Here is a 24,468-nt window from a genome sequence, read left to right as displayed (position 1 = left end):
GTTTTGTATATAGATTTCTTTTTTCTTCTTCTGTGTTAAGCATCTTTGTACCTTTGAAAGCGCTCTATACATATAAGCGCTCAAACAACCAACTGAAGAACAACAAGCAAAACATTTTTTTGAGTGGAGGGGGACTGTAAATAAAATATTCCATAGACTTTGGCATTTTTGTTTAAACAATGACTTAAATGATTAGTGAGTTATCAAAATTGTTGCCAATTAATTTTCCGTTGGTCGACTAATAAATATAAGACATATTTCAGTTCAATTTGAATTAGTTCTTACAACTGTATTAGAAAGCTATATATATAAACTGATATCAGTAACATGCAGGAAAGATGATAATGACAGTCGGTGTGCGATACTGGATGTTGGTGCATCATTATGTAACATTATGTACATTCAGGCTGTCACTTGTAATTAGAAACTGTAATTCTCAGCCACAGCCATGCTGACCACATACTACAACAACTGGAAAGCCTTTGGCTTTCCAGTTGTTGTAGTATGTTGTCACCATGTGTAGCAAATCCAACAATGAGAGCTGCAAATGTGTAGCAAATCCAACAATGAGAGCTGCAAATCAAGAATCGTAATAAGAAGACAGGTAATAAAGGAAGTATTTATTATACACATTATACAGTTACAGTCACACACATACTGACATACATTTACAGTGAGCGATGTTGCCTTTCAGGCACAGCCAAAACCACTGTGGCTGGTTGATATGCATGCACTCAAATCCTGATGGAATGTTTTGTATGCTGCGTAATGCCTCGGCAACCTCAGCTTCTCAAAACATGTTAAAGCTGTGGGAAGCATTGCCTCAACTATTTCCACCTTCATCTCTGTGGCTGGCACCTCCCATCCTGTCCAGAACTTTATGAGGCTCTTTAGCTCAGCTGGAGATGCTGTGTTAAATAGCAGCTCATCAGACAACACAAAACGTACCAAACAGACTTCATGCTACAGTAGCTTTAAACTTTTAGTGCCTAAAACTTTTGCACAGTACTGTACATCACAATAATAATATTGATACATACCATTTTCAATAAATGTTTTCAAGTAGCCAGATACTCTGGATACATCCGTGACATCACACTCGGCATCGTCTTTGACTTTGTAGCTCTCGAAGATGACGGTTACAGATGATGGCCATATGATGCAATCAAAGATCATCTGAAATCACACGTAACTTCAACTGAGTCCAAAATAATCTTTGATCTTCTTAGTGTTTGATATTGGTGCAGTTTACAGTAGCAATGGAAAGAATCTGAATGCCTTGGCAGTTTTTAGTTATCTTGTATTTAAGACAATAACTTGAAAGCAAAAGTAATTAGGCTAAACATACTGCACGACTAGGGCTGGGTATTGGTATTCAATATCTTTTAAGGTATCGACTGAAATAACCCAGTACCAAGTAGTATTGAAACTGCTCTGGTCAAATTATACCTGCATTCGATCCTTTTTGTACCCAGATCTAGAAAAATTATTTGTATGGTTTTGCTCACAGTCAATCACCATAAGCGTTCTTTCATTTAAAGCGACATGTGATTGGCCCACTACCACAGCAGCTACAACCCATACAGTCAGTGGTGGTGAAGTTGAGCGCGGCGTATTTGACCAAGTTGGCAGTTCAGCGTGCCGAGATGCCACAAAAATAAATATTTTAATAATTTGAACACTTTCAAAATGTATATGTGTAAAAATCATTTGGATGGGGTGGAGTGGTGGCATTTTACACAACTGAATGCTTCCATTTGCATGTTGAGTATCGAATGAAGTACTCTCTTGGTATTGGTATCACTTTAAGGGTACTGGTATCGTAATTTTTTAAACTATACCCAGCCCTATGCACGACGTATCTTCAAATTTAACCATAACATTAGGAGTATCCAGATTTTGTTTTTTTTTTTGTACGATTTTGAATTTAGGGGGCGCCATTTTGTCGCTGTAACAAATCAGGGAGTGTATCTTCAATGTGTAGATTTCGGCAAATCTATGAACATTTTGGTGCCACTTTTGTCCTTTCTTGTACATTTTTGTGTTCCATGAGAACAATAGTCAAAATTCCAAAGTACCCTTTCTGAATAAGTGACAGTTATTTGTAGCATTTAACAACTCTCTTTGCTTCAGTACCTGAGGTGTGATTTGTGCCTCTGACTCCCTGGGAAACAGGATTGGGATCACATCTCCTCTGTGAATGAGTAGTGGCCACAGTCCTGTTTCTTTTAAGCCTCTTCGGAACTGATTGACTTGACAACTTGTTCGCTTAATAACCTGCAATAATAAAAGAGACATAATATACACAAAACAATTCACCAATATCTTCTCTCTGTTGCTTTAAATTGGGAGTTAATGAAGTTAGTGAATTGAAAGTTTATTAAAGTAGCCATAAAGTTTTGAGCATATTGATTTTACAATGCCAAAAAAAATAGTTAATAGATAAGAAGTTAACAGTTAATAGAAAATCTGAGATATAACCGAGGGATAGTTGTATGGATAGTTTAAAACAAAAAGCCAGGCTTCACATTATTGGAAGCCGAATGACGAAGATTTAAAGGTCAGTCATGCAAACTTGTTTTTGTTTGACTCTGTTGCGGATGACAGTGCAGAGGGACTAATGATGGATGTGACAACAGGGACTGGAAACTGTCTTCAAACATAAACTGGAAAGAAACCAGTGCTCTTTTTGTTGGAGCGGTCCTCCCACTCATCGACATCGACTTTTTCATATTTTGCTTGTGTTGACAAGGAAACAGACTCTGATATACCTTTAATCTGAACTCTGTTTCCTTGCTGACGAGCAGATCTCGACTCCATTATTGGTTATGACAATATATCTGAATAGCAACATGACCTTTTGCAGTGACTATTGGGTATCATGTTAATGGTTGAAATGGTCAGCAACCAGTAGAAAAATGTCTGTTTCCTTTTTTATGACATTTGTCTCTATAATAGGGATTCAACTAACAATTATTTTCATTATTGATTAATTTGCCATTTATTTTCCTGATTAATCGAGTAATTGTTTTGTCAGTAAAATACCCAAAGCCCAAGGTCCAAAGATATGAAGTTTACTATCCTGTATGACACGTAAAAGTTTAAAATTCTCACATTTTAGAAGCTGCAACCAGCACAAGTTTAGCAGTTTTCCTTAAGACTAAAATGATTATTCAATTGTCAAAATAGTTGCCGAGTCATTTTCTGGTGATCAACTAGATTGATTAATTGACTAATTGTCAGCTCTACTCTAAATAAAAATGTCATAAAATAAAGATGTGGGAATGCTCTTAGGAACAGTCTTTTAAGGATATAGTAAAATAATAATATCTAATATTTAATGATAGGGGATTCGCTGTGTTCAGCACTAGTGTGGATGAAGTAACTTGATTTGAGAAGCTGCAGTAGAATAAATAGAGACAGTTTGACATTACAGCATGCAAAAGAAGTTTTTTAGACAGCCATTTCCTGTTGGTGGCATTTGGTGCAGGGAGCTTCCACGACAGGCAGAGCTGATGGATGGAGTCAAGTTCTTTTAATTCGGTATCTCCATCAAGCTGGAATAAAAAATAATGGAGAACATTTTTTTATGCGGCACACATAGAATAAATTAAACTGATTGCAGTTTTATGTTGAGGGCTTCCAGTGACTGATGGAGCCTGTTTGTAGAAAATGTAAGCCTACATATTTTTCATGTGTTTACCTCAGTTAAATTCAATTCTCACCATTTTCACAGCGTCACGGATGTCAAGGTCAGGGCAGTCTTGTATTGTCACAGGAGTAGTCTCCAATGAACCCTCAAAGAGATTGTGAATAATGGCCGGGCTGAGTCCTGGGAAACTCGGCCCACAGTGCAAGAAGGAATGCCCAATCATCCGGCCTGCTACAGTGAACATGTTATTGTCAAGCAGTTCATCTGAAACCGAGGGGATGAGGTGATCAGGCTCACCCTCGAAGATTTTGGTAATGGCTGCATTTCCTGTAAACAGTGATAGATGAAGGATTAAGAGAAGATTTAGAGGACAAGACTAATCAGAGAATGTAGTAAATTTATCTCTTAATATCATCAGTATAAATGGTGTAAAATGATAAGTGTGGATTGTTTATACTTAATTATACATACCTGATATCTAATAAGCTGTGATGGATAATGTTAACCATAATCCCAACCATATTGACATCTGTATTCAAATTCATGTTCATATTCATTGCCATAATCATGATTATGAATATCATATTAACCCTTGTCCTTATGAAGAAATAGAAACTTTACTTAACACTTATTATTTGTCTTATTTGCAGTACTTTTGCATTTTAACCTAAACTGATTGCAACAGTAGAGGAGAATTACTCTCTATAATGACATAAAATCTTTCTTTGAGGTTTCAAATAAAGATAAGCTTATGTTGATCTGGTCAAAGCACTGTTTGCCAGTTTCCTGGATTGTTCCTGTGTGCTCTGCTTGTACTTGATTTTATTGCCAACTTAACTTGAAGGTAGAGTAAGGTGAGACAAATCTTTTAGTAGAGATTACACCAAAAAGGGGCAAGAATGTAACACAAGTTGCAACTTATTTCTTAAATCAGCAATTACAATCTTATTACTGAAATTAGAACAAGACTAAGACATAATAATAGTAACACGTTCACTTCAAACCCACTGTATGTTATGTCATCATAGGTAAATAAGATTTTTCTAAGGATCAAGGTTTACAGTTTAATTGTCTGAAGTTGGTATTGATTATAATGGTCTGTAGACTGAGAAAATAGGCTCAATCAACACTGTGTGTGTGTGTGTTTGTGTGTGTGTGTTGTTGTGTCTAACCTAAGTTTATATGGAATCCACTTGTAAGCTTGAAAATCACTGTTGACATCATGTGGCGGTCGACTCCACTTCCTGTTGCAACATCACCTGTGGAGAAACACATGCTGTTATCCATAAATCACTTACCTGGGTAATGTAGTGGTTTTTAAACAGTTACAGCAGTGCTATTTAATATACTGGTGTCTACCTTGAAGTTTGCATTGAAGTGGCGACGCCCACTGAACGTTGTCTCTCTTGTAGAATGTGACTAAAGCTCGATCTTGCGTCTCCTTGTCTTGTCTGATGTCCACACTCAGTAATAGACTGTCTGAATCTTTGTTGCCATGGAGAAGGTCTTGTGAAAATAGCCAACCAGCTTGTTTTGGATCTGACACTGTTCTCCATTCTGAGACAGCCAAAGAGAGCAAAACAAGGAAATAAAATGTGAAGCATTTGAAATATCCAGTGTTCACAAATGAAGCTTTTAAGGACACACTAATGTGTTTTTTTTTAGAAAAGATTAGTGATGATTGATGTCACTGAATTGTGAGTATATACAGTATATAGTATATATGATATTTGTACTACAGCACTGAATACATGGTAGATTAAAGAAACATGTACCACCTGTGGTACTGTCTTCTGTTACTTCAGTGTGTTCCTTTTCTGTAGGTACTGACCCGATCATAATGGACAGTAAGTCAAAGGAAGTCGGTCCAACAATCTGAGAAAAGGAATTTATAATAAGGTATTGGGTAAATGGCAAATGCTGTAAACAAATCTACTGTGCGTCTGGTCAGTGTAACACTGAGCTCACTACCAGAGAATGTAAATAACATTTCTGTGTTAACACTTGTCAAATTACAGGGCTGCTGTCTCAGAGGTATGCTGCATTGCAGCTTTGCTTGTCAGTGACCCTCTGGCAAAAAGGTAAAGAAGAATCACGTCAACTACTCCTCAACTTTTAACCTGTTTGGTCAGACCATTAGCTAGAAAATTAGCTTTCCAGTCTATATCACTGGATACAATTTTCTGCTCACTAAACCTTTGGTTGAGTATATAGACTCTTTCTGAGACATCCCTTGCTATTCTAAATGTTTAAATATATTCTTTCAAATTTATAAAAAGGTTCTTTTTTCTGTGAAATGTATGTGCACAGTTTGTCCATGTCTATTGAGATAAAACTTGAAAGGATTAGGAAGGAGTATCATCTTTTCTTACCTGGGTAAAATGGAAAATAACCTTAGTCACAACAAAAAAAATGATACAGAATAAGCTTGACTTTGAGCATAATTTTGGACAAATATTTAGACCAGAATCACAGTTTGAAACGATGTCAACAGTCGGAGATTATTTTATAAGTCTGCATCTATTGCCAGACTATTGCTGAAGCGCTTGATATTCAGTAATGATGGCTTATAAAAGTCATTTTGATTAACTGACTCAATAATTGAAATATAGTAAAGTTCATCTTAAAAAAAAGACAATTTCCACTTTGCCTTTATCTTTACATCTTACTCTTATGTTGGACCCACTGAGAGTGCAGTAAGTAAGATAAATGCAGGACCTGGAGAGTAACATGGAAAAAAGAGAGAACAATTTGTGGTCAGGAAGAGGTTGCAGCTGTGCTTACCTGTGAAGATCTGTGATAGTCTCCTCTGTTGTGTTTCCTGTCAGTGCTGTTATTGGGTCTGGGTGGGAATTTCAACTCCCAGTAGTCTAAGCTGGTTTAACTTGTCAGTACAGGTATCATAAAAGCAGAAGGAGTCTGGAAGCTTAACCTAAGGCATCTACATTTTAAAAGTGACCGTCAACAGATTCTGTTCGCATACAACTAACAGGTCACAAGTAGGACTGGGTAAAATGGTTGAAATCAGTATCACAGTGGGACTAAGGATATGCCACCAATATTGCTTCCATGATTTAATCATATCATATAATCATATCACGATCAACTGAAATAAACAACAATATTGAATTATCATCCAACCCTGGTTACTTCTTAATGATAATTATTTTTACACTGTATATCCAATTCAAGACTATACCAAACCAAAAATAACAACCAGATGTTAGTCTTTGTGTGGCAAAGACTCTGGTACATGTTGTAATACAAGGAATCCATAATTTTACACAAATATCAGCCTCAGTAAATGTGCCATTTTCATTGTTTTACCACAGTCCACAATACAGATGAATAAAGTAATGATATAGTAATTCAAAAACAGGAGACAGTTCACTGGTTGATGCTTATCTAGTGAAATGATTGTGCCTTGACTTCAGTGCTCTTTGTATCCTAAGTGATCTGCCAAAACTGACTAGAAAACACATTTCTGAGAACTGAAATAAGCTGTAAATGATCACAGACGACCAGAAATGAATGATCAGAACCCACAACCAAGCCAATGGAAACATAATTCCTCATGGTTATGATGATTATTATTATTGCTAGTGGCAAAGCTATTAGTTGTAGTAATAGATTTAGGTCTACACCCTTACAGCACTCTCCTTGTTTGCTTGCTGCAGTTTCCCACAGTCAGAGTGTCTGTCTATCTGTGTCATTTTGACTGGGTACCTGTCAAAAGTGTCTCTCAAACAATGTCAGCTTTTATTGACTCCAGCCCTCCTTGCCCTGAAAAAAATGAGCTGGAATGAACGAACAAATAAACAAAAGTCTATGTTTGTTTTTTTCCATCAAATAAACTGGAGAAAACACACAGTGAGGAGAGGAAATGGGTGGTTTGATTGTCAGATTGTGGAAACTTGGGTTTGATTGAGTCAAATAAAAGACAAAGAGTGACGTTATGTTTAGTTCTTGTCTTCCACTCCTGCAGGAATGAGGATTTTGGGTTATTTCAGTTTGTTTCGGTGTTGCAGTATTTATGATCAGAATTGTTGACAAGAATTTCCCACAGGAGGAAGTCAAACACAACAGTTTTTTTTCCAACTAGACAGAAATTACATTCTTGAATAATGTAAAACCATTTTATAGTATTTTATAGTATTCTTTATTACATTATACGTGTAATATGTTGTGTCTAATACCGGTTATTGTAAAGTCAGATGAAAGGCGATTCAGTTTTAGAACAGCCTTAGTTTTTGCAATTCTTTTAAAAAACTAATTTGTTATGGGTGATATGATGTGTTCAAATGTAGGCAATACACACAATATCATATCATAACATGATACTCAGCACATTATGACTAAACCCTATTAAAGTATGGATACTAGAGATCAACATTCACAGGTCTACTAACTCTCTGGCCTTGTGAATTTCCACTTTTCTGTTGCAAAACCTTTTCAATATTAGGTTTAACTGGTCTTCGCTGCATTTAATTTTGTACCTGAGTACAGTGATACCAGACAGGAGACTTCAGCATGAGATGAAGCAGTTTGACCCCATCTAGTGGTAACAGTGCATTCACATGAGGTACAGTCTTATGTGCACTTTTGACGGAGCAGTTTGGTAATTGAAGATGAATTTTCAAAGGGAACTTTAACTTCCTCAAAGCTGCAATAACCTCTTTTATCTTTTTGTCTGTTTGTTCTTCATTAGTGTTCCATCTGTCTGCTCTCACTTTATTTTACTCATCTCAGTGAAGCTACATGTCAGAGGCCCGAACACTCAACATGTTAGAACCCCCAACACCCCCCGATCCCTCCAGATGCCCCTCGGGGTGACAGTGACACAAATGTCCCATTGTCAAAGCGGCGTCTGTCAGGGGGGTGAGCATGCCTCGGGGGACATCAGAAGATTAGTTATGACATTAACCCCCAACCCTCTCAACACACACACATACACACACCCACACACACACACAAACGGTTTTGCATGCCCCTACCCATAATCCCTCTGTTACAAATCACTTCCCGTTTCATGAGCCACTGAGACAAAGCAACAGATCATGTGAGTGTGTTTTGTGCTTGTGGCTGACTTTGGAGTGTTTGCCGTGCATGAGTTTCAAACATTTTAATCCCCTATTGGGAGCTGAAGAACCACAAGAGGGGCCTTGGCATTATTATTGTGAGTATTTTAGGGGTGAGCATTGAAGTGATTGTAGTCTACAATATGAAGGGCATATTGAGTGTGCATGTTTGTGGGGAGAAAGAGGGAGTTGTGGGGGGGGGGGTTGTACAGTATGCATGTGCATTCATGTGTCCAGCATGTGTGGGGGAGGCGCTTTGCCCATTAGGCTGCACACTAGAATTCATCAGTTTATCATGGTCAGTTGATCAGTTGATGTATTTATTTGCATACTGCCGAACAGGCTTTACATTATTTATGTATCTCTTGAGCAGAGACTTGCAGACCTCGTCAAGTGTTAGTGCAGCCAGTCAATGGCTGATCAATATATGATCAGCCAGAAAGCTCTCAGGCTGTACTTTACTGCAAGATCAAGGCTGTAAGACCATTACAGATAGTTCAATCTAATGATTGAATAAACACATAAGAAGAAAAACAAGTTGACATTCTCAGAAATAACGTTTAACAATCATTGAAGTATGAAGATGCCATTACAGTGATTTTTTTTTAAGGCTGTGATCCTGCTCTGTATCACAATCTTCATTAAATATTCAGCACTGTCCCTTATGTCAGTGTGTCAAACAGTAAGCCAGCACAGCAGAAATGGGAGAATAGACAGAAACAGAGCGAGAGTAAGACACAAAAGTGGCTGGGAACTGAAAATCAAAAAAAAACAAAACAAAAAGAAAATCACCAAGTATTTTCTATTAAACTCAAAACAAACCCATTATGAGTACAATACAGGAAGATATGTGAGTCAATAGTAAAAATAGCAAGTCTTTGTACCGCCACAGTTAAATAACATTTTCTTTTTTGGTAACTGGATCAGATATTTTGGGTGGACTGGCCACGTGTGATGATATTTTTACAGTCTGTGGTTTATGAGGATATAAATACAGTCTGGAGAAGCTTAGTTCAAGGTCAGATCTGGGATGTATATTGTTACTCTGTATTTGTCAGCTGGGAAAAGATGTCAATAGAAGGTTTACTCTCTTGGTCCTTGCCTCCTGTCTCCAGCTTCTCTCCCCTTTTTTATATCTCCTGTATTTCTTTATCGCACTCTGTCGTCCTCTTTCATTAGAGGTGTGGGACAAATTAGAGTGATGGATGGGCAGTTCCACCTCCAGGATGCTTGTTCATTCGGGCATGCGCACTGGCACACACATGAATATAGACATCAGATGTGCGCATTTGTGTGTGTTTATGCAAGTGTCATGCACATTTTCATTTGTCGTTTGCAGATCTATCATTAGCACGCTCTGTTTTTTCTTTTCTCTTTTTATAAAATCTTCTTTCCCTGACCATCAATTAGACTTTGAAAGCCAGATGATGGGGTTGGGCTTTTTACATTTGTGGCTACATCTGCTTAATTACCATGCATTACTCACACATACAGGCGGCCATGTGTGAGCATACACACACACACACACACACAGACACACAAACCACACTCATCCAGCTAATGGACCAGCCTGTCTCTGCTTCAGCTAGGCTTATATTTCACCTCAGAGAGGGAGGGAGCACAGCCAACAGGTCCATTACTGAGAGAAAGAGAGAGAGAGAAAGAGGTAGGGATTGTGATGAGGGGAGGAAAAAAGAAAGAGAGGGGCGGGAATACGGCTGCAGGCGTACTGCGGCAGCAGCAGAGCGGCATGACGTGATAGAGGAGTAGAATGACAGACAGAGACACACACACACAAATGCACATGCTCGCAGCTCAGAGGCTTGCCAGGCAAAAGTAGCCAGACGCGCTCAGCAGCATACAGATTGGGAGACAACTCAGTCGCTGCTTTGTATCCAGATGCTCGCGGAGGGTGAGTGTAGTATTTGACATTTCTGTTTATGCGTTTGTTAATTAGACTGTTGAATGAATTTATCTGTTCTCACATTTTTTGTAAATGTAACTATGAATGGTATTTTTTTTCCCTGTTGATTGTGTGAACAGATAAATACAAACACATCTTGTTGGATGAACATGTTCACAGTGATATCATTATCAGGAGCGCAACGGAGTGATGGCTGTAGAGTGAAAGAGAGAGGCAAACGGACAGAAAGGCAGAGCTTAAGTGGGATGAAAAGAGGGGAAGAGGGGATGAGAGAGGTGGGGGGTACGCTCTAACCAGGGGTGACATGATGCGATCAGCCTTAGTCAGCGTTATAGGGGCTGTATGACTCAGTGCAGCATGCATAGCATACATAGTGTAATGTGTGTGCATCTGAGAAAGGTCTGAAAAAATTAGAGTGTCGGATGACGTGGAGAAGATTAGTAGTAGTGAATCAGAATAGAGGCGCACTTCATGTGCACACATGGTAATGTTTATATTATTGGTAGTCTGGTTATGTTCTCTCCTGTCCTGTTTAGTTTGTGTGGGTGTATGTGTTTGCACCACTATCCTCGCTTCTTTAATGAGTGCGTGTGGAGCCAGCGAGTGTTAGAAGAACATCTTTTCCCTCGTTTCTGAGTGATTCACACTCTGACTGTAGAAATTTTGTGGAACTCCTCAACTGATTACTTCACCATGTGGTTGTACCATGCAGCACTGAAAGCCTTGTTAGACCAGTTTTGGTCAATTTTATGTTTTCACATCAGTCATTGACTATCCTCAATAAATAAAACACTTGCAGAACCCAGTGTATGACATGAAAAATACATTGTGGTCAACTGTTTAACAGTGTCCCTGAAAACTGTCCCTAAGGATGACAGAATGTGTCAATGTAGACCAAGTAAATTTCCATTTTGGTAACTGACTCATAATAACATAAACAGTATTCAGTTCATTGTTCAAACAGACATTTATTGTGTGACTGAAATGAAGTTTTGCTGCCAAAAGATGAGAACACTGATTTCATCAAAGAAAGTGACTTTGAAAATGAGTCACTTTGGTATGGGTTGGCTGATTGGCTGGAAATGTGGTTCCTGTTTGTCACAGCTTCCTGTCTTGGTGAATAGTGAGGCGCTACGGACCAATGGGAGGGCAGTGGTGAGGATGCAACAGTGATCCAGGAAAAAACAGCCCATTGTTCCTGGGACGTCGGAGAAGCGTGACCTCCCTCATACCGGCACTGCCTTCTCAGCCTAACGGCTCACCAAAGACGCGGGACCCAATTGGCAGGTAATATACTCATGTCGGACAGCAGATCTGGCATATGACATTTCATAATAAGCAGCATTTGAGTTTCAGATGTTGTTATTGTCATTCTGTTGTGACTGTCTTCTACAAACACTGTGCATTTCTAGGAATTCTAACTGTACATTTTAGTGTTTTTGCACCACTGGGTGTCACTAAGATATTGCAAGATGGTTGTTGTCATTATGGAGGTAATTACATTTATTTATTGTAGACTTTCCAGACTAGGTGACACACACAAACACACAGGCACTGCTAATGTCCTTCAGTTCAGACAGAGAGGCCTGTGTTACTACCTCATTTATTGATTTTGTGATGAGTCAGAGGGTGTTCATCACAAGGGTGACGGTGCGTGTGTGTGTGTGTGTGAGAGAGAGAGAGAGAGAGGGGCTTTACATGTTTCTTTGATCAGACATAACTCAGTTCAGGCTGAGTGTGTCATGGGACCGGAGAGCTAAATGTTGTGATGTGATTATGAAGTTAGAAGCTAACATCTTATGCTGGCTGCGCTATCCTGCCTAAGCTCTCCCGTCAGAGGAAAGAGAAGTTTATACCCGAAACAGTTGCATTTTTTTTGACTGAGGTGAAGTATGTTTTTACTCAGCTCATGTGGTGCAGCTCCTAGCTATGTGGAGATAGAAAGAAAATTACACAGAACAGAGGAGCAGTGAAGGAATCAGGGTGCCTGCTGCTGCTGCTTTTGCACACAATATCCAGCAGATGTCAGCACCATCCTGGCAGAATGACTGAGATGACTTTTCAAATACTTTTTCGTTTATCCACACGTTTGCTTAACTAATAGGCCTTTCATTCACTTGCAATGTAATGTAATAACTATTACTTACAGCAGGGGTCAGTTAATAGGGGCTCAGAAAGTTGTGTGCAACTACTTAAAGACTTAACATTGGAAGTGTTGTCTGTATGTAGTGAATGTCACAGAAACACTCACATCTATTGTATTAAGCAAATAGCTAATTGATTAGTAGGTTGATTAATCAACAGCAATTTTAAAATCCAGCCATTGTTAAACTCATTTATCAGGCAAAAATGCCAGACATTATCTGGTTCCAGCTTCTCATATCTAAAAAAATGCTGCTTTCCTCTGTTTTATGTTGTAAATTGAATATCTCTGGGTGTTGCACTGTTCGTCAGCCAAAAGAAGTTTAAAGAACATCATCTTGGGAGACTGTAATGGGTATTTTTCACTATTTTATGATGTTTTATGGACTAACTGATTAATCAACTGATCAGAAAAAAACTACTAATAACTAACTAATAGCTAACCTATTTGTCCTCACCTTTTTTCCTTAGCACCAGACTTGAACCACAAAAAACCCACCTTAAACCAAACTAAATATCTGATTTCTTACGTGTTCTTCCTGTAGGTTTTAAATAAACTCAGCCTTTTATTACCACAAATTACTGCACTTTCTATATTCAGACTAATTTCTGTAGCCAGACAAGTCACAAGCTTTTAGATCCACGGTGAAAATGTCAGCTAACCAACAATCTAACTATTGTAAAGGTACTTATATAACAGGAAGATACAGAATAATCCTGTCTTTCAAGCCAGTATAGTATCTGAACACATGACACAGAGACCGCACCCCACACGTATAACAAGCTTGTGCTGTAAAACATTGCTTTATGTGTGAGGGAATCAGACCTTAATTTGATTTGCCACTTTTTTACCTGCTTACCACTACTAGTTTCAGTCAGCAGACATGTATCATTGTTTGTCTCCGATTTCTTTCTCTTTTCGTATATACACAGACATTCCCGCCACAGCTGAGTCTCTGTGTGTCCTTGTGTCGGCTGCAGTAGTACTAGTATGACCCTGGTGTATCTCCGGGGAATAGCTCATTTCCATACAGATAGACACAGAGCCAGACCGCACCTGTGCTCCTGGAAATCCTAGCAGGAATTGTATCAGACAGAAATTCTGATGCTTATCAGTGTATCGGCCTCCAAGGAGAAGGAGAAAGTGAGAAAGAGCAAGAGGAAAAGAGACAGAGACAAGCACAGATGGGGGGAGATGAGGAGAATGGATGATCGCATCTGTCTCTGTTTACCTACTGCTGCATCATCGCCGCTGTGTGCTGCAGGTCTTCATTAGCATTGAGTCAACTATGATGGAGTCCTTGGCAAAATACCCAAATCTCTCAATTTTCTGCGTGAGTGGGTCTGATAATATGAGTGGGAAAAATTAAGGTCTTCTACAGATAATCTATCCTTTCCTTCATAACAAACTGAAAGGTTATTTTTGGTTCTGTTTTGAGTTTTTGAGCTGAATTAGTCAACCTTTCTGCGCTGCAGGGATTCTGAAAATGACAGACCTTTTGCTCCGACTACTGAGTTAATGTGTGTGTTTGTGCGATCCACATTACACTGTGTGCAATACTGTGATTAGATGCGCCTTTCAAATAATCCAACATATTATCCTCGAGACTTTGACGGCTTAATTTGATGTATCTCTGCTTTATTAAAGACAGTTTCCTAAGAAGTCTTCTGGCAGCAGAATTTCTGCTATTTAAGAAAGGGCAAGCAGGGTTTAACCGTTAAATCTGTGTATTTGTATGTGTGTGTGTGTGTGTGTGTGTGTGTGTGTGTGTGTGTGTAATAATAAATGCCTTTTATGTCAATCTTTTCAAAAGTAAAAGTGGAGTACAGGAAGTACTGTATGAAGTATGTTTATATCCGTGTGAGAGCAGAACAGCTGTTGACCAGGTCCTGCACATCTGGACAGTAACAGCAACATGGTTAGTTCACTATGTTGTGTATGACATTCATGAAGATATGGCAGTTTTATTGTTATAGGTTGGCTAATAATTTAATATTGTTCATCGCAGAGAAAAGCATATTTACCTGCATTTCTTATTTAAAACATTGATAAAAATAATATATACTTACTAATAATGTATCACTCAAAAAAGTTCTTAAAAGTTAAACTGAAAAAATTGAATTGACAATACAGTAAAAAATCATTGTGGGAAAACATATATGTGTTATAACCAACTTATATCACCTTGCCTCTTCCCATTTAATGTCTTAATTTGAACTACAAATCCCCCAAAAAATGTTCGTCAGTATTATAAATCTCCTGTGGGAGATATTATGACTTACATGCTGGAATGAATAAGTCAGATTTCATCAAAAACTGTCACGTGAGATTCTTACATTTTGTGAGGGAGAGCAAATCAATTTGTTATTTGTTCCTCCCCCAGAAGATGTGATCGTTTACAGTTTACACTTGCTGTTTTCTTCTTTTTCCCCTCCCCTCCCATCTTTCCAACCTCCTAACCTCACAGCCTACCGCCTCTTTTTCTCCAGCTGGGCAGCACAAGGTAGTTAAATTATACGATATTACATGAAATGTCTCACTTGACCAACATTCACTGCAGCTTGCGCAGCTGAGAAGGGCTCAAAGACTATTAAGTAGAGTTTTATAGTTCTTAAAAGGGCTGTGTATTTCTGAAAGGGACGGTGAAGAGGGCAATAGAAAGTGTGAATATCTGGAATCAAAGCATATTAGGTAAGGACGATCCCCTGCCACCTCTGAAGCTGTTAATGTAAGAGAGCAGTGTGTTTGGGCAATGATGTGTGTGTGTGTGTGTGTGTGTGTGTGTGTGTGTGTGTGTGTGTGTGTGTGTGTGTGTGTGTGTGTGTGTGTGTGTGGGAATCTACTATGCGAGTGTGTATTTGAATTCAATATGTGGAGAAAATCAGTTATTTGAGAACATAACGCTCTAAAAGCAGCTGTTACACGTTGCTGTGAGCATGTGTCTGTGCTTGTGTGTGAGGCTGTTTTTGTGTTTTGACCTCCCAGCAGGCAAATTTGATTGCGCAGACGCTCCATGCCTTTCTGAAAATAAGCTCAACTCGTGGTTTACCATGACTCAGTTTGTCATATGTGCTTGGTTCACATGCACGCATACCGTTGATGTTTACAGTAACTAGCTCTGTGTTGAGAACAGCGAATTCTAGTTTACCTGATTTTTAACATAGTTAAATTGACCCCTAAATTAAAAAAATACACTTTTTGGGAAGGTTTTTGTGACTAATGGTGTTATACTGTTGTTGTGGCTAAAGAAAGATAAAGAAAGTGGAGTGCTCATCTTAGTATATAGTATTTTGACTCATAGGTGTCTCTCTCTCTGTTTCTCCATTCAGGTCAGTATGAGTGGGGGAGTCAATGTGAAGTCGGCCCCCCGGCCTCCTCCCTCATCAGGAATCCCCCTCCCACGCAGCTTGTTGCCGTCTTCCCCAAAAACAGACACCCGCCGCCGGGCTAGTGAGCTGCCTAGGCCTTTGACACAGACCCCTAAACACACACCCACACACACTCCCACGCACACACCAACACACTCTCCTTCACTTTGCCCACGGAGCACCAGCATCCAAGGGCCCTCCTCTCGGGACTCCCTGAGAGACGCTGGCCTGAAAAGTCAGCTCTTCCAGCGAACGGGAGGTCTACCTGCTCCCCAGGCTTCACGTTCCGCCTACAGCAGCCCACTGACCCAGCGCCGGATACCACCAGCACACTCCAAAGACACACTAGACCTGGGTAAACCTGCTCCGACTCAAACCCCAATACACTTTCCACATGACGGCAATCGCAACAGAAGTGCCTTCACCAATAAGAACCAAGCATGGGGAGCCAGCAACCTACGTCCACCACACCAGTTCAGGAGAGGAGACAACTCCAACTCTGCATCCCAGGTGGCGTTTGAAGTCAAGTCAGGAAGAGAAGAAGAGCCTCCAGAAAACCAGCCAGCCCAGTCCGCCATGTTGAACAACGATAACCTCCGCCCCGCTCTCGCTCAAACAAGCTCCAAGCATACCATCAGAGGTCGCAGTGAGTCTACCAGCCAATCGGACGAGGAGATGGGGACTCCTGAGGACAGTAGTCCGGCTTCCTCTCCTGGTCTCCAGCCGCTGCCACCACTCACATTCATCATGCCAGTTATGTGCAAGGAGGCTGTCGATGTGCAGGATCAGAGCCTACAAAAGGAGGAGGCGTTCACAGAACCACTCACACCGAGAGTCAACATGGCTACTGTGGCTCCCTTCAGCTACAGGTAAGCGGTCTGTGCTCACACACACACACACACACACACAACTTGCTAAGCCCCTTTAATTGACTCCTGTTGTAAAACCATTCTCTTGTCATTATTATATGATCACTTTCTCTTCTCATAGCTCTTTACGATCCCACTCTCTATTAACACACACACACTAAAGACGACTCCCTCCCTGGATACTAAAGACCAGCCCCAGAGGCCTGTTTTGGCCATTTCAGTCTAATTCCTTTGTATCTGTGAGCACGCAAACACACACACACTCACACACGCACACACACACTTGGTGTTTTCTGGAGCAGAGCTGATTGTTAAAGTGTCCTCTTGACAGCCTCTGGGCTCACTCAATATACTGTTGTTCTCTCTTTCACACACATTGGGCCTCATGATAAAACAAGAAAAGAGTGAATCTAATTTTGTAAGTAAAAAAATGCCGTGTTCCTGTGTTTGATGTGTGTTATTGAATTGTGCAGTGTTTTAGTTAAATGAATCAATCCATGAAGAGTGAATCAGTCAAAATAGAATTTTCTGGTGTACAGTACTTACTAAAATAAGAAAACAAGAGAAAAGAACTTCTTCCTTCTACTTGTTTTCCTTTTATAATTATGAAATTATTCACAGCGCTTTGTGTGTTATCAGTGATTTTCTGTTTCATCAATTTGCTTGTATGGAAATCAGTGTGACACGCAGGGGAAAGCTGTCCATTTTCTGTGTCACTGTCCTACACAGTGGCTTGTGTGTTTTGATTGTAATCAACAGTATTGAAGTGATTTGCATGTTCAGTAACAGATGTGTGACGGCTGTGTTAATGATGTGTTGACAGGCTGCAGGTGCAGGAGAGTGATTTTTCTGTGGATGAACTGAGTGACTGCTCATCTGGATCCATAGAGGTCTGCTGTGATGACCTTATACCAGGTGAGACACACACACAGTCAAGCAGTCGAGCAGAGATACATATTCAGATACACATTTTTTTCCAGAATCACTTTTCCTTTCTCTTTCTCCCTCTCTGAACAAATCTTGTCGTCTAGTTCTGTCTGCCCAGTTAGCATCAAGGCACAGAGAAGCTAAGAGAGGCGCTTTTGTTAGGTATGGATTCCTACGCATTTACTGCAACAGAGTCATAAATGGTGTCAGACAGGACATGCCAGCAGGCGACCTTTCGGTCTTATTGTGGAACCTGAATAGACTCAGTGAAGACTTAAGGGACAACCACTCTGTGTCCAAATATATGTCTGTCACGCTCCCACTCATCAGGCCTCAGGAGTCAAGTCTGAAGTTAGGTGGTGTAATTTTGTGTGTGTGTGTGTGTGTGTGTGTGTGTCTGCCTGGGGCTCTGCTGACTACAGTGGTTCCTGGATCAAGAGATGGAAAAGAGAGATGGGCTCAGGATGTTAAGATGAAGGAAGATGACATGGGTGATGTGGGTCAGTAATGGGATGAAATGGGGCAACTCGCTGCCAGGCAATATTATATGCACATTGATTTCAGCTTCATTCAAGAGCTGTCAGGGAGATTGAACCCGTCCTCCCTTCACGCTTCTTCTCTCTCCCTCTCTCTTCCTCCTTTCCAGCTTCATTGACCTAAAAAGCCACATTCCCAACATGACCTCCTCCCCCTCCCACCCACACGCCTTTTGAGTAATGGTTTGCTCTGTACCCACAGCCATAGTCATTCATTGCCGTGGTCAATCTGAGCCAAGGGATGTGGACATGCTTCAGAGATATGACTTTATCAGTGGCTTAGTGAATCATTCCTTTTGATGTGGTGTCAGATGGATTGGAGGAGCTAAACTGCGTAGCTTTGAAATGAGCAGCCCAGAGTTAGTGTGTATTAAGCTTTACTGGCCAAAATCTATTCTTGGTTATACACACCTGACAGAACATGTACAGTGCAGTCTGAAAGTATTTGGACAGACATAATTGTTTTAGCTTCTACAGCACATTTGATTTGAAATGACATAATGACTGTAAGGTTTAAGTTTGAAATGTTAAGACATTGTTAAAATGTTAAGAAAAAAGCGTTAAGACTGGTTTAAGGTGTCCACATCCACACTGAGTGAACACTGTAGGACTCCACTCCTTTGTATACATGTCCCCAAATTTTAGAGACAATGCAGCAAGACAGTGATCCTTAACCATACAGACAAAATCATTAAAGAAGGTTTTTTCAATGACCAGACAGTTGGATGGTCAAGTCAGTCACCTGACTTCAGACCAGCTGAATCTGTGTTTCAATCACTGAGGACCAGACTGAGGTTAGGGTTAGCCTCTGAAACAAGCAAGAGCTTGTTATTGTTGTCACAACAAACTATTTCTTTCTGTCCCCTGAAATTGAGGAACTTTATAAAAATGAATACAAGTGTATACAAAGGGATGTTATTCATACACTATTTATCTGACGTGGCTGTACATACCCTAAAAAATGTGCTAGAATACAGAGACAGCACAATGAAAAATGTGTCCCTGTCCTCATACTTCATAAATGCACTATATATGGACAATATATGATAATCACACCTATTATTAATTGTTTGAACATATTTTATGATGTATCACAGTACAGGTTTTCCTTGATGTTCTCTATTCTACTGACCTGGCCTGTCTAAAACTACAGCTACCAGAATAGATCTGTTGGCAAATAAAACCTTCCGAAAGCTTTGTGGAGGTTTCAACCAGCTGGTCGTGGGAAGGGGTATGGGAGCTTATGGTGGACCAACCCCAGTCTTTACAGGCCTCTGGATGTCTTGGGACTATGGTTGTGGCCTTGTAATTGGTCCCTAGCAGGCGTTAGAAACAGATCTAAAAGTGTCTTAGACTCCTCTGAAGCTGCATTTACATGGAGGGTGGGTTGACACCATAATAACTGTAATTTAGGGAGCGGAGGAAGGGAGGGAAACAGGGAGGAAGGCAAAGTTTGGAGGGAAGGAGGAAAGAAAGAGCGAGAAGGGTGAAGGATAAAAAGAGAAGGTCAGTGGGTTGATGGATTTCTTTTTGTGTAAGGAGGTAACAGAGGAAACAGCAAATGTGTGCACAGAGATGAAAAGACAGATTGAATGTTAGTTTAGTATTTCAAAGCTGAAACACACAACACATCATCTGATTCAGTTATGGTTTTCTTTAGTGACTATGGCAAAAGAGTAGATTTCCCTAAGTTGGGTGCTTACATATACATTGATTGAATCAGGGGTAACATAATAAGCTCTTACATCTTCCATCCGAGACCCTAATGAAGACCTGAACATTTAATGTGACCGTACCACCATGTGGTCTTTCAATTAGACTGCAGACCTCTTGACCTTGTTGCTCTCTGGAGAGGTGTGTTTGAGCATGTGCTCATGTCTGAGCATGTGTGTGTGTGTGTGCTGACGTATGCGTGTGTGACAGTACACAGATGGTGTTTGAAAGATAAATGTGATGTGGATTGTGTGTCATTTTTCATCTCCCAGTGAGGGTATGGCCAGTTATTCCCTACGGACACTCTCAAAGTCTGTCAGCTGTCTCTCTCTCTTTCTCTCTCTCTCTCTCTCTCACACACACACACACACACACACACACACACACACACACACACTGTACAGATACCCACAGACACAGTGGAGGTCATGATTTACATCTGGTCTGTGAATTCTGCTCACAAGGATATGAAACACTAAGCACAGTGTCCCACACTCACCTGCACAAATGTGGTGAAATCATCTGACTTTGACATTCGTGTAATTTTAAAAAGTGGACATTGTACTTTCCAGGTGTTGGGTCAGAAAGTAATTTTGAATTTAATGGGCATTTGTTTGTTTGAAACAGTTAACACAATCTGGGACAGAGATTTTACCTAAGGCATTGTGTGATACTGAATTGTGTAATAGTCCCAGTTCCCTTAATGTATTATTTATTATTATGTATTTTTCTCTTGTTGTGTCTTATTTTGTAAAGAGAGGTCTTTTTTTAGATTATAAATACATCCCATAAGGAAAAGGGATCAATAATACAAACTAATACAATCAAATTAGAAATTACTGAAAACTTTCATATTTATTTTGCTCAGCTTGACAGAAGAATATGAAGATGAACTTAATTTGCTGTAGTCACACCACATCAGTTTCGAATTGTTAGTCACACTGTTTATGCATCAATTTATTGTTTATTTAACAGGGACAATTCCCAATACATTTATTGTACCAGATATAGCTAAAAGCTCATTTTCATCTGTAGTCCCTGGGCAGAAGCCACCAGTGATTAGATTAGATTAGATTAGATTAGATTCAACTTTATTGCTATTGAACAAATACAAGTACTTAACAACGGAATGCAGTTGGCATCAAACCAGAAGTGCAAATTAGGCATGAAGCGCAAGACACAAAGCCTTGCAGTGCAACTATGCCACCTTCATTCTTTTTTGATGACTTCCCAACATTGTTTACTGTACCTGTACATGCACTTAATAACAATAGCCAATGGAAATAACTGTAAAGCCAACAGTTTTCACTTTTAGTTTTTACATTTACTCTTTAAACTGGTCGAAGGCAAAATCTTTAGTAATGAAATTATGAAATCAGCTTCCAGTTGATAAATTTCATGCTCTCCATTCCTTTAATGCTGTTGAACTGTCTCGTGAATAGCATTTTGATAACCCCGGCTGCATCTACTCTTAGACAGTGTATAATCCTCTTTGGCCAATCTAATCAGAGACACATATGCCGAGTTGGCGTTGGACAGTGATGAGTGGTTTAGTAGCTTTGGGAAGATGATCAGACATAAGCATGGACTAGATTATGTCCTCACTCATCACCAGGAGTGAGGCAGTAATCACTATTTTGGGTTTAATGTCATGCCCTACTCTATATTTGACCCTAACCTTGACCTGTCAAAGAGTTCTGTAGTTCAGCGCAGGGTCAACTGAGATGTTGGCCTAGTCCTTTATGTTTGGGTTAGGTGATGAAAAAGACATCACACAAGTGGGAAAGTGATTTTCGTTCTCATGAATGCTCATAATCCAAAGGAACACATGCATAAACATGTGTTAAGGAACAGACACACATACAGTAGAGGCTCCTTGCCTATTCTTGTCGCACACTGAGCCATCCAGTCCTGGTATGGCAATGCACTAAGACAGAGCTTCCACCTCCTCCTGTGTCCTCCTCCTCCTCTTCCTTCTCTCTCCCCCCCAGGGACATTCCCTTACAATGTAGGAGGCACACAGTAATGGCTGCAGTAGATAGAGCGAGAGATGAAGGAAGAGAGAAAGGAGGGAGAAGGGTGAATTGAGGAATGGGTGAATGAGTGCACACTCAAGATCCTTTTTGACCTCTGGGGTGACTCCCAACCCAGGGAGTCGAGTTATGGAGCCAGTCATGTGTGTAACTTCTCTGTGTCTCTGTGGGACCACACACACCCACACACACAGGAATGGAGTCACAAAGACATCTATATGTCAAATTAATGACCCATGGTAAATAAATCACACACTTACAAGCCAGAATATATGTTCAGGATGCAGATTCCTGATATTAATTGATTAATTGATATTTGATTTCACACACACACTCAACAAGAATTGGCACATCGCACATGCTGATGATATCCATCGCTGCCACAATATATGCACACCACGCTGTAACCAGGCAACAAGCCCCTGCAGCACAGCATTGTGGGATACCCCTGGGAAGTGTGCTGAGAATGTCAACACTGAGGCGGCTGCGAGGGAGTGTCTGCAAAGAGCGATACGTTTTTAAAACAAAAACAGAAATTCATTCTTTTCACATGCTTTAAGATTCTCAGGAAGGCAGTTGTTGTTTTTCAGCGCTCAGCTGTGTGTGATTCATGATGAGTGTGTGACATTTGCCTTGGGAGAGAATGGTGTTTTTGTTGTATTAACATATGTGCCTCCGGAATCGGGAGTTAGTATGACTGATTCACTCACACTGTTGTTATTGATAGTCTTTAAGTGGCTGTATTGCCCGAATCCTTAAGCCAGTGACTCATGGTGTGCATCATCAGCACTGACCACCAAAGAGGTGACACTCTGGAAAAATCCCTTCCTCATTCACACGTACACATTTTTGACTCAGACTAGGAAGCCTTATACTGTATGTATCAGTATGTCCTCTCAGTACTTTGTGTGTAAACAGGACATCAATGGGCATGTTATTGTGTTGGTACAGCACCAGTGTGTGTGTGTGTGTGTGTGTGTGTGAGTGTGTGTGTGTGTGTGTGTGTGTGTGTCTGTGTGTGTGTGTGTGTGTGTGTGTGTGTGACTGCTAGCCTTCCCCTGGTTGTGTGTCACAGTCTGGTATTCTTCCCTATGTCCTGTGGACCTCATGCTTTAGCGTGTTAGCGGACATAAGCAAACGTAGCAGGAGTGGCGTGGCAGTGAGGCAGGATATCCCCTCTCTGTCTTACAGGCTTCCTCTGCTCCTCTGGCACATTTACAGAGATCCTTCCTCATCCCGTCCTCTTCCTCCTCCTCCTCCTCCTCCTCCTCTTCTTATTTTTCTCATTACTTTGTTTTCTGCATCATACTTTCACATTCTCTCTCCTTTTTCCTCACCAGTGGCATCCAGTAGACTTCTTTCATGGTCCATGCTCTCCTCTTCTGACGCGCTGCCTTTTTCTCCAGCTCCTATTCTCAGTTGCACTCACGTCATTTTCTTCTCACTTCTCCACCCCGTTCACGCTTGTCTCATCTTTAGAACAACTTTTTTTCCCCTTTTAGTTACACAGAAAAAGGCAAAAACTAAGAGGAACTAAGAGGGATTGGGTGACAACAGTGAGTGGGTGAAAGTGAAAATGCGTGCCATCTGCTTAGTGGAATGGGAACCGTTCCTCTTAAGAGTTTAAGGCGTTTTGATACAATTAGTCACATTCAAAGCAGCATCACTTCTCTCTTCTCTCGCAGTACTTTTCCTTTCAAAGCTGGAGACCTTGTATAACCTTGTAAACATGCATATAATGCACCACACAGTGTCTGTGTGTGTGTGTTCGCTGGCTACTTCACATGACTGCTCTGTAGAAATATAGTGGCGAATCTGTTCCAAACTGTTTAGAGATGCTAGGGCAAATATACTCATGCAAAGCACAGAGACACCCTGCCTCTCTCAGCCTGGCTGTCTCTCTTTCTCTCTCCTTCTCACCCCTATTTCACTCTGTGTTTTCAATCTATCCATTCATCGCTGTATCTCTGCCTGTCCCTCTTACCCTTACTTAAAAGTGTCTTTATGTGTGTATGGAACTGTTTGCCCGTCATCGTAGCAAATTTCCCAAGGCTCCAGCGAGTGGTCAGCCCACAAACGCGTTGACACCCACACAAACACATGCCTCTGTAACATGCTGAATGTGTGCGTCTGCTACGTGATGAATGTGTAGGCTAATGCTGAGCACTGGCACCCATCACACCCTGAAACTGCCAGCTTCTCTGATGTCAGGCCAGACTGCTCAG

At 40.4% G+C, this 24,468-nt stretch overlaps 2 protein-coding genes and 1 long non-coding RNA gene across 7 annotated transcripts in view; 1 reads left to right on the top strand and 2 right to left on the bottom strand.

Annotated features, from left to right (window-relative positions):
- LOC121895442 (neuron navigator 1-like) overlaps positions 1 to 24,468 on the top strand; it is a 108,635-nt gene that overhangs the window by 10,901 nt on the left and 73,266 nt on the right. For 3 of the 5 annotated variants that reach the window (XM_042408591.1, XM_042408587.1, XM_042408588.1), the window contains 3 exons: positions 11,759 to 11,941; positions 16,127 to 17,034; positions 17,858 to 17,949. In XM_042408591.1, coding sequence (XP_042264525.1) covers positions 16,133 to 17,034; positions 17,858 to 17,949 — 994 coding nt within the window. In that variant the 5' untranslated portion in view covers positions 11,759 to 11,941; positions 16,127 to 16,132. The remainder of the gene's footprint in view (positions 1 to 11,758; positions 11,942 to 16,126; positions 17,035 to 17,857; positions 17,950 to 24,468) is intronic. The other 2 variants (XM_042408589.1, XM_042408590.1) reach the window with 1 other exon arrangement.
- Positions 741 to 2,608, bottom strand: LOC121895494. Its single transcript, XR_006095784.1, has 3 exons — positions 2,137 to 2,608; positions 1,041 to 1,176; positions 741 to 908 (listed from the first exon to the last, which is right to left on the bottom strand). It is a non-coding gene; the product is annotated as an uncharacterized LOC121895494 (long non-coding RNA).
- Positions 3,291 to 5,241, bottom strand: LOC121895710 (G2/M phase-specific E3 ubiquitin-protein ligase-like). The gene is made up of 4 exons (XM_042409132.1): positions 5,012 to 5,241; positions 4,825 to 4,911; positions 3,726 to 3,979; positions 3,291 to 3,557 (listed from the first exon to the last, which is right to left on the bottom strand). Exons 2-4 carry the CDS (start codon positions 4,874 to 4,876, stop codon positions 3,291 to 3,293), a joined length of 573 nt encoding a protein of 190 aa, XP_042265066.1. The 5' UTR covers positions 4,877 to 4,911; positions 5,012 to 5,241.

This window comes from Thunnus maccoyii, chromosome 4 (assembly GCF_910596095.1).
Source record: "Thunnus maccoyii chromosome 4, fThuMac1.1, whole genome shotgun sequence".
Lineage (NCBI taxonomy): Eukaryota > Metazoa > Chordata > Actinopteri > Scombriformes > Scombridae > Thunnus > Thunnus maccoyii.
This window is presented reverse-complemented; position numbering and strand designations above follow the sequence as displayed.

Excerpts from the sequence above, each read along its gene's own strand:
- LOC121895710 (XM_042409132.1), bottom strand. The coding sequence starts at position 4,876 with ATGATGTCAACAGTGATTTTCAAGCTTACAAGTGGATTCCATATAAAC. Across the intron at positions 3,980-4,824 it reads TGGATTCCATATAAACTTAG|GAAATGCAGCCATTACCAAA; the intron begins GTTAGACACAAC and ends CACTGTTTACAG. Across the intron at positions 3,558-3,725 it reads TCCGTGACGCTGTGAAAATG|CTTGATGGAGATACCGAATT; the intron begins GTGAGAATTGAA and ends TTTTTATTCCAG.